The sequence below is a fragment of the Hakea prostrata genome, chromosome 1 (assembly GCF_041222555.1).
Source record: "Hakea prostrata isolate BN-2017 chromosome 1, UWA_Hpros_2, whole genome shotgun sequence".
NCBI lineage: Eukaryota > Viridiplantae > Streptophyta > Magnoliopsida > Proteales > Proteaceae > Hakea > Hakea prostrata.
Window position 1 is genome coordinate 69,939,519 of NC_142600.1, and position 10,656 is coordinate 69,950,174.

Here is a 10,656-nt window from a genome sequence, read left to right on the forward strand (position 1 = left end):
GGGATCCAGCCCCAATTATGTGAGTGTGGGAGGACTGTGGCGCGAGTAGTTTGGAGGGAGAGGATCTCCATATAGGTGAGAGGGACCAACCTGTTGTGGTATTAAAATCATGTTCCATCCAATTCATATTTCTCAACCGAGAGAACAATACCCTTTCGGATTTTCTTGTTTCAGGCACTTATATAAACTAAAAATGTCGGAAGTCTGTTGGGTTTACCCTTGATTCTATTAGAACTCCTCAGTTATGAAGGTTATATGAATGCTTTTCCCAATTATGATTTAACTCATTTTGTCTTGACCCAAAATAAACATGATTCAAAAAAAAGTTTTAACTTTTGGTTATGTTTGGATGCAAAGAGAACTTTTTAATTTGAACACGAATCTTCCAAAATAGAGTCGTATCTTTGAACAAGAAACTACATTTACGAATTTCTGAGAATAAAACCAATGCTTCCTCCAGAATTTTTCTGTCAAAATTTCTTCGATGATAACCCCTTTAGAATAATCAACATATCTTCGTTTTTTTTAGGAAAACATCAACATATAGGTGGGCCCATGGTAGTTACTAGTTCGGACATCTTCTAGCATCCGCGAATATTCCATTATTTTTTCTTTTTTTTGGTAAATTGAAATATAGTATCCCGAAGTCTTCGTTAGCTGCCGGCTAACGGTCGTGATCTAACGAGCAGGAGCATTCCGTGAAAGGCTTCCAAATTTCGAAATCACAGGATTCACTTTTCAACTTCTCCATCCGTCCCTTATAAACTTCCACGTATTTTTGATCGGACGGCTGAGAAGAGTTCAGGAGTGGTAGATGAACTTTACCTTTCCTATAAATACCCCCCGTCAACTACCATTACTGCCCGTAGTTCTTTGTAAGGACGAGAAGAAAGAGATCATTTGGAGTTGCAGAAGCTTTTCTTTTCGCTACTGAACCTAAGAGAAATGGTGACGATTCAAGCCGTTAAAGCTAGGCAGATTTTCGACAGCCGTGGAAATCCTACCGTCGAAGTAAGCGCATTTCGATTTTTTATCTTTTCGTATATGAAATCATCAATCATCAAGTTCAATCTTCTTCTTTCCTTTCACTTTGTGATTTATACAGTGATTCGGTTTACGATTTAGGTTTAGATTACGGATGAAGATCTATGATCGCGCTTCCTTTTTTTTCCCTTGTTTTCTTCTTTTTGTTGTGAGATTGGATTGGCATTTGAGTTGATATTTGCTTGGACGGATTCTAATGTGAAGAAAATTTCAGGTGGATATTACTCTTAGTGATGGAACTCTGGCTAGGGCTGCTGTTCCCAGTGGTGCTTCCACAGGTATCTACGAGGCTCTGGAGTTGAGGGATGGAGGTTCCGACTACCTTGGGAAGGGTGTCCTTAAGGTAGGTTATCAGTGTTCCCCGTTGCGATTATTATATACAGACAAGTAAGATCTAAGGTGGTGAGTCTTGGATCTCACTGTAAAATGGATTTCCTAGTCCCGATAGAGGAAGAAACTTGTTCTGTACTACATAATTCCTTGCACTATTCTTAATCAGTTTGCTTGATGTTTATTTGACTGGATTGGTAGACTGAACTAGTAGTACTGAAGTTACCTGCTATGATTATGTGTTTACTTATTTTTGTCGGGACCATTTCTTGATCAGGCTGTTGCTAATGTCAACGCTATCATCGGACCTGCTTTGATTGGAAAGGTATACTCTATGCTTTGATTTTTGTTTTTCCTTTGTGCATCGTGTCAGTGTGGTAATTCCTGACTGAATATTTCTTCTTTCTTCTCTTGTTTCCCGGACACTTTTGTAGGATCCAACAGAACAGACCAAAATTGACAACTTCATGGTTCAACAGCTAGATGGGACCACTAATGAGTGGGGTTGGTGCAAGCAAAAGGTTCCATAAACGCTTGTTTTCTTGTATCAAGATGTAACAATTCTCATCTTCATTGTTATTTTAACGCCTTATTTGCTAAGTTATTTTTTCCTCTCAATCACTCAGCTTGGTGCAAATGCTATATTGGCTGTATCACTTGCTGTCTGTAAAGCAGGAGCTAGTGTGAAAAATATCCCACTCTACCAGGTATTTGTTGACACTGGAATATTATTTATGCCTTCTGAAATACGTCATGTTTCTTCTGCATCTCACTGTTGTCATGTCCGTTCAGCACATTGCCAATCTTGCTGGGAACAAAACCTTAGTCTTGCCTGTACCTGCATTCAATGTCATCAATGGTGGTTCTCATGCAGGCAACAAACTGGCAATGCAGGTACTACTAAATTGTCAAACCTTGGAGTAGGTGGCGACCTTTTCCCTATTGTTTTCTCTTAAGTGAATTATCATTTTTTGTTTATTCTCTTCTTATGTATAATGTAATAGCAGTAAGTATAATTAATAAGAAGAAAAAAAATTGATCTCTTCTCCCTTTATAGGAGTTCATGATCCTTCCAGTGGGGGCATCTTCTTTCAAGGAAGCAATGAAGATGGGCGTAGAAGTTTATCATAATTTAAAGGTTCATCTTTTGTCATTCTGATTTCTTTATGAATGTACACTGAAAAACCGGATCTCATTGATCATGGAAGTTTTTATGCTTTATTCTAACAGGCTGTGATCAAGAAAAAATACGGACAGGATGCCACTAATGTTGGTGATGAAGGTGGCTTTGCACCTAACATTCAGGTTTGTGAATCGTGCTTTTCCTTCTCTTACTCTGTCGGTGAAAAGGACTGGCATTTTGTAAAATCAGGGGAAAAATTCTCGCCCCCTTGAAATTGCTAATAATGTAGCTTGCTAAATTGATCTGTTGCAAAGTTGGTAATGATGTCTGGGGTGTGAATTTTAGTTGTTTGTTTCATCATGATATGGGGCGGACTGTACAGTCAAATCAACTGGGCTAGTTGCATGTGTCTTCCCAGCCCAACCTTAAAGATACATCTGGAAAAATCTAAAAGTGTTGGTAGTCCCTACAGAAAGACATGAACCATACATGGCTGATGCCACCAATGAAGTCGATCTATAACAATTTTTGTTGAAATGTTTTGTCTGACTCAGGAAAACAAAGAGGGTCTAGAATTATTGAAGACTGCTATAGCAAAAGCTGGATACACTGGCAAAGTATGTCTTCTTTTCCAATTGCATAGTTCTGTACAGTTTTAATAATTTATTTATTTTTTATCGCTTATTTCATATGCTGCTTGCATATTTCGGGTTTGTTGATTTTGGAACTTTGAACAGGTGGTGATTGGGATGGATGTTGCTGCATCAGAGTTCTATGATGACAAGGGCAAGACTTACGATTTGAATTTCAAAGAAGAGGTAACAAATTACATAATGTTTAAATCTCTAAACAAAACCAAGTCTACCTAGTGAGCTGACAATGGAAAGTTATTGAATCCATCAAATTCTAAGTTGGTTTGAACTAAAACTCTGAGATATAGTATCAACCTCCATGTTTTTTCCCCCCAATTAGCATATGATTCAGTATATGGATCCTAAGCTGCAATTTATCAGATTATGTGGACAATAAAAATAATGGAATTTGTGGTCAATAATGGATTGATTTTATTGCATGCAGAACAATGATGGATCACAGAAAATATCAGGTGACAGTTTGAAAAATGTTTACAAGTCCTTTGTGAGTGAATATCCAATTGTATCCATAGAAGACCCATTTGACCAGGATGATTGGGAGCATTATGCCAAGATGACTTCTGAAATTGGCCAACAAGTACAGATTGTTGGGGATGACCTTCTTGTCACCAATCCCAAGGTACGTAGCCATGTGTTAGATGCTCAAATATCTAAATGAGGATAATTGTGTTGCTGATTTCTGTATTATATATGATTGTTGCAGCGTGTTGAGAAGGCAATCAAGGAGAAGACATGCAATGCACTTTTGTTGAAGGTATTATAAATGCATTTTCTCAGCATTGACTAGTTGCATCAATAATTTTTTGTTATCAAGTGCATCATTGTTTTTCTATGTTAACATGGACATATTGGTATGCATTTATATGGTTGCCTGCAGTAATCAGGAAGTAGTGTATGGAACAAATATTTGGATTCTTCATCTGGCCTTTGTTGTGTCAGTTGATAGAATGAGATGTCTGCCATGCAGAATGAAATGTAGTTTTATCATCTGTGTAGTGCTAGTCTGCTAGAGGATACCTGTGGCTTTGAGTCATTCTTTATGACAAATTTATTAACCTATGCATTTGATTTTGTGTTGCTTCAGGTTAATCAAATTGGTTCTGTCACAGAAAGTATTGAAGCTGTCAAGATGTCTAAAAAAGCTGGCTGGGGTGTAATGGCAAGCCACCGAAGGTTTGAAATGTGATCAGTAGTGTATTTTGTTTTTCCTGTGAAGCATTCTGGCTGACTCTGTATCTTTGTTACTGTAGTGGTGAAACTGAGGATACTTTCATTGCGGATCTTTCAGTTGGTTTGTCAACAGTATGTCTCTCTCTCTCTCTTCTTTGAACTGAATTGTTTTTGTTTCCTACAGTTTGGTTTTGTTGGTGCTTTGCAATTGGAGCTATAGATTAGGGTTTCATCTGATAAGTTTCTTAAAGTTTATCAACTGGTTGGTGCTCCTGGTTGGTTTTGTTTGGTTAAACTGTTAGTTCATATCAGGGTGGACCAAAACCAACTGAATTTCTTAAAGTTTATCAACTGGTTGGTGCTGCTGATTTAGTCTCAAGACTGGTCCCATGAATTATTTGTCAGTTTTCAGACCTAATCATCTGGATTATTTTGTAGATTTTTGGCCTCTTGCTGATTTTTGGTCACTTCTAAATACCTATGTTGATTTTTATTTGCTATGATCAATTACAACCCAATGATTATGTATACAAGTAAGAAAGAACAAGAATCACATGTATTTATTGGTCCCTCGTCAATTTGATGTGATACCATTGACACTCCTAAATTTGCTTGACATCTTGATCTTTGTGGCTGCTTTGGAACAGGGCCAGATCAAGACTGGAGCTCCTTGCAGATCAGAGCGCCTTGCTAAATACAACCAGGTAAGCTTTGAGTTAGTATCATATTGGCGACTTTTATTCCAAAAATGGATTTCTGGTGATGCACATTGGATATTGCTTTGTTGCTGCATGTCTTGTACGTGCGTTTGCATATGCATATCTGGGCCATCCAAATGTAATCTCTTTTGTAACGTCATGGTTCAATTGGTCGCATTACTCGTTAATATAGTGCAAAGCAAGTGATATCTGGTTACTGGTAGCCTGGTACATGGTGAATAGTCTTGATTGATGACATTATGTTTTTAGTTGTGGTGGGTTGTACAATCTACTAACCAATCATGAAATATGAAAGAGATCTTTTAAGTTTGTGCTTTTGTTCATGGGGAAGCTGCCGCTGAACTCTTTGTTTTCTCTGGCATGCAGCTTCTTAGGATTGAAGAAGAGCTTGGGGCAGCAGCAGTTTATGCAGGAGATAAGTTCCGTGCACCAGTAGAGCCATACTAAATGCAGTTTTTATCTTTCTGAGTATGGACTCTGTTGTTAAGCTGATTTAGCTTTTGCTGTTAAAAATGCTGTTGCTGGAAGATAGTATCCTGGGTAAGGAATCCCTAGTGTTTTGAAAGAAATAATTGATAGGAGGCTATTCACCATCTGTTATATAGAGAGGAGAGGTCCTCCAAGGTCCATTTTGTAGAATGATACATACATTGCGGGCTCTTTTTCATCATCTACGTTCAATGCTAAGAGTGGATTTTATTGAATTTCAGAGTTGCAAATGTTCATCATGAGATCATTTTGGCTGTCTAACACTATTTTGCTACTCTTTCTTAGCTATAATGGGACGTGAGTCCTTTCTTCATTAACCACTTTAGGAGATTATGTATGTGTTAATTGCACTTTGATGGGAATCGAATGGTAACAAACAACAGCTAGGGTTTGCATCGTGTGTTATAATATTGCCATGGATTTTGAAGATCAATTCCTGCAATGGTTATACACCACTTAAGAACCCCCGAACTTATGTTTTTCTTATTTTTAAGAAGGGGGGAAATTATTTTATCTATACGTTGACCCCAAAGAGATTTGGATTCATCATCTTATACAATAAAACGATGGTCTTTTTCGACAGAACCGGTGTTTAGATGTAACATGTTTCTGATCACCAAGGTGTTTAGATGTAACATGTTTCTAGGTGATTTCTCTTTTGGTGATGTGCAAGGGAATGAAACATTTAAAATGTTGGTGGAGAATTAGGTAGATGTAACATGTTTTTAGGTGATTTCTCTTTTGGTGATGTGCAAGGGAATGAAACATTTAAAATGTTGGTGGAGAATTAGGTAAACTGCACTTGTTCTCATCCAATGGTTCAGGTGGGCATTTAATCATTTATATCGAAGGTATGAGACTGAATCACCTGAACGTGTGCTGGTGTGTTGAGGTGCAACCCCTGATCAAACAATGGCATACAGAAATTTTTTTTTTTTCTTCATTCAGACCCTGACTTTGATTACATCTTTAGAGGGAGCTTTGTCATTTGAGAGTTGAACCATGACCGCCAAGGAGAAAAATGAATTTTACCACTCATCAAACAGTGGCATACATAAGCAGATTTTCTTGCGTCGGATATTATCCGATTGATCAATAGTTGGATTCAAATATGGATATCTCAAATTCAAATCGGATATTATACGATTTGATTAGGTATTTGACAGACTATCCGTATCAGATTAAAATTTAATGTTAAAGAATATTTTATTATTCTTTTATTAATATTCATTAATAATAACTAATTGTATTAAACTACCGATATATCATTATATTAATTGGACCCAACAGTTTAGTGAGTTTAAAAACCCATTCGAATTCAGATATATTTCATCCATCCGATTACATTGAATTCGGATCGGATATTATCCGAAAGTCCGATTAACTAAACAAATTTGAATTTAGTCATAAATTTATACATCCAATAGATATTGGATTCTAATTTAGATATTACCGCATCCAAGCAAAATTCAATCCGGTTACATCCCTAAATACTACTACAAGTACATGACCTAAATACATTTATTGAGTGGTGTTGAAAGTCAGGCTCCGAAACAAGACATGGCATCCAAGGGACTTTGGATTTTAACACAAATTTGAGCTTCAAGGTGCTACAACACTCGAAGTTTCGGTTTATTTGGACTTATATTCATTCAGAGGTATTACTGACATTTACTATTGTGGCAATGGTTAAAATTAGGGCGTAATATTTGGGTTTGAGATTGTTTCCACAAACTCTCAAACGAAGGATTTCATAGAGCTTCAATGGCAAAGTCTCTAGATTTGGTTCTCGGAAGCCATTCCCTTGTTATAACCGGGAGATGAATAAGATGCGATGAGTCCGCCAAAACAAGGTCAAGAACAGATCCGATGAGAGCCAATAAGGATGGAGCAAAGGTGATGGGATTGAGAGGCAAGAGGAGAGAAGAAGAGGGTATATTCATAACACATGTTTTAATTATTATAGAAATATTATACATCCTAGTGGATCCAATAATGACATCTAAGGGACTCTGCATTACAGATTTTAACACGAATTTGAATTTCAAATTAATTTAAACTTACAGGGCACTTTTAAACAAGTGAAAAGAAAAACAATTGATTTCTATGTCGCCTTCTTTGAATTGGAGTGGTGGGGTTCAGGGGTCCCATGTTGATCAAAAGATTGGGAAAAAAAGGGAGAGGAAGCGGAGGCGGAAGGCTCCAGTGCATCATCTAGAACCCTAATGTGATGCATCCATTTGGCGAGATAAAGCAAATCACCAAAAATCTCGCTTGGGGTTTTGGTACAAATTAAGGCCGGTGCATCATCTAGAACCCCTATGTGATGCATCCATCGGTTAACCTCTGTGGTGCGAGGCTAACAATCAAACATTTTATGGGTGCACCCAACTGGATAGAATCCGTTAATTTGTTATTTCAAACAGTAAAGAGTTTTATCATTTACAAGCATTTGAACATTTTCATGTCAAGGAAACATTAAGATAATGACAGAATTAAGTGTAGCAGTCTATGAACATAATCATCTAAAGAAACTAGAGAGCAACGTTTTAAAGGATAAATCCACTTGGGCAATCCACAGAGAAGATCTTCAACGGGTAGATCTCCAATTACTGCACGGTACTTCAGATTTTTAAAAAAGTATAGACTACAGAAAAAATAGCAAAACTAAATAATAACAAGATTACATGAAATTTCGATCATACTGAATAAACCAATGAACTATTACACAAACTTGAACATAAGCTAGAATATGAAGTTAAAATGAGTGGTGGAAAAAAAATTCTCTCAAAAAGGGTTTTGTTAGCTCACTTCATTAGAAGAAAGATTTTTATTTATTTTTCTTTTAAAGAAAGAATAGTTGCAATGGTCAATAATTAAAATAGCACAATCTACTCATACTACTAAACTGCATCAAAAGTAAGCAGAACATAGATCTAGATTATGCACATTGTAAGCATAAAAAGACAACAAATAGCAAAACATCAAGTTTTTGACTCTATCCAACATCATTTTTACACCTGGAGCAACCAATCAACTCTAGTCATAACCCTTAAAACAAAAAAGCTAAACTATGTGCAGCATTGCCGGTACAAAACCTTCAATTTTTATAAAATTGTTAAAATATTAGGACCAAAACAGTGAAAACTCTTCAACAAAATATTACTTACTCATTTTATTATTATCATTATTATTATTACAAACAAGTATAAACTCTAATTAAATTAAAATGAAACTTGTAATGACCTAAAGAAAATAATGGATTACGTTGATTAATTCTCTTTAATATGTTGAAATACTTGTCCCTCCTTTTTGTGTAGCTTGTTGTTAAATATGACATTGACCACACAAATTCCCAATATGCTATTCCTTTTTGGACTGATCAAGAGTCTTTGGCAACCATATTTTGTCAAAGCATAACTTATGCAAACCAATATCTACTCCATTTCCTTGTAGATGTATAACATGTGATTCAACATCACATCAAAAATTTTCTTTTACAAGTCACATCATTCTTTTTTTTTTAAATTAATCACAACTCTTTGATGTGTAACTTACAAATGGATTTCAACCATTTGATGTAATGTTGGGACACATATCATACGTTTACAAGAAAATGGATGGTCCATTTCCTTGTCAGAAATGGACTAGATAAATTTCTCAACCTGTGCACCCCACTTACGGTGCTTTATTAGTAACAAGTGTTTTCTATTTATTTTTTATTTCTATTCGGTTCGATTTCAATTTATAATTGTATGTGGGCACAAGCGTCTTTCTTTCTTCTCTTTTTTGGTTGTTGTTGTCGTTGTTGCAATTGACTCATCTCCCTTATCCACCAATTAATATCCCTGCACCCCCAATCCAAGCCAACAAACAGCCCCCCACGCCCCCCAAGAGAAAAAAAAAATCAATGATTTTGGAATGTACCTTTTTTTAATGTCTCTTTGCAAAACTACATGCATAGCTGAAGAATGAATTTGACAAACTTGATGGAGCCTTGTCTTGTGTAAAACTCTTTCTCCCTCTTCTTTTATTCCCACTCCTCAATTTTCCTTTGCATGATCTTATTTTTCTATACCTCGCCCTCCATGCATACTACTTTCCTACTTTTCTTCTTTTCCTAACAATAAACATGGAAGATTAGATTTGCAGTACACATGAGAACTGATAAGCATTTTGCATCCCCTAATTCAAGATGGTGTTTGCTTATTTCTACTTTTGTTCTTTAGTTTTCCTTTCACCTATTGCATGTTGTAGTTTCTTCATGTTGAACATGACTGTCCAACATGAATGTTGGCTGCTTCTACTACAATTGCTTAATCGTGCCATTTTTCAAATTCTTGAAAATTCTTGCATAACACTTTCAATACTGCCTAATTCGGATTCCTATGTTACTTAATTGGTTCCATATAGATATGTGTAACCATGAATTTATGTTCATTTTCTTTAGAAGTCTTGTTTAGTCATGCATGTATGTTACTTCCAATATTCCTGGTTGATTTACATCAAGCTTAGACTAGTATTTTTAACTCTATAGGAGAACTTAGCTAGGTTACATCCTACACCAACTCTTTATAACTTAAAAAGGAGAATTCTAGAGGACAGTCATACAACTGGCTGTGACGTACAAAGTAGAACTAGGTCGTTGAGAAATGTCACGTAAAAACCAAAAATAAAAACTAAGAGTAGCAAAGATGAGGATGTTCAGATGGATTTGTAGCAAAACTATTAAAATGTAAGCAATAACCATATAAGAGCTAATTTGGGAGTTAGTCTGATACATGATAAGATCTGAGAAAGTCGTTTAAGATCGCATGGTCATATTCAAAGGAGGCCTTAGGATGTGCCCATACAGAGGAGTTCTCCAATTCAAATTAAAGGAATTCAAAGATGTAGGGGTAAGCATAAGATGACCTTAGGAGAAGCAGTGAGGAAAGACTTGCATATTATAGGTCTTTTCTCAAGTATGACCTCAAATAGAGATGATTGGAAGAGAGATTCTGAGTTCCATTCCTTTTACTTCTAGTATTAGTATTTTGTCTTTACACATTCCATGTGGCAAACCCTTTTTAGTTGGAATAAAGCTTAGTAAAACATGAAGATCACACAGCCAAATCAAATCATATCT

The 10,656-nt window shown here is 36.1% G+C and overlaps 1 protein-coding gene across 1 annotated transcript; it reads left to right on the plus strand.

The window, feature by feature from the left end:
* The first annotated feature begins 840 nt into the window (after nt 1-840).
* LOC149029669 (enolase) lies at nt 841-5,748 on the plus strand. Its single transcript, XM_089141999.1, has 16 exons — nt 841-1,011; nt 1,259-1,387; nt 1,652-1,699; nt 1,809-1,895; nt 2,001-2,081; nt 2,167-2,268; nt 2,432-2,512; nt 2,605-2,679; nt 3,052-3,114; nt 3,235-3,315; nt 3,575-3,769; nt 3,854-3,904; nt 4,235-4,323; nt 4,401-4,452; nt 4,968-5,024; nt 5,406-5,748. The coding sequence occupies exons 1-16, from the start codon at nt 946-948 to the stop codon at nt 5,484-5,486; spliced, it is 1,338 nt and encodes a 445-aa protein (XP_088998125.1). The 5' UTR covers nt 841-945; the 3' UTR covers nt 5,487-5,748.
* Nucleotides 5,749-10,656: the final 4,908 nt, after the last annotated feature.

Bases quoted from the DNA above. Each gene is read 5' to 3' on its own strand.
- LOC149029669 (XM_089141999.1), top strand. From the start codon at position 946: ATGGTGACGATTCAAGCCGTTAAAGCTAGGCAGATTTTCGACAGCCGT. The intron at 1,012-1,258 runs GTAAGCGCATTT...AGAAAATTTCAG, and splicing joins GTGGAAATCCTACCGTCGAA to GTGGATATTACTCTTAGTGA. The intron at 2,082-2,166 runs GTATTTGTTGAC...ATGTCCGTTCAG, and splicing joins AAAATATCCCACTCTACCAG to CACATTGCCAATCTTGCTGG.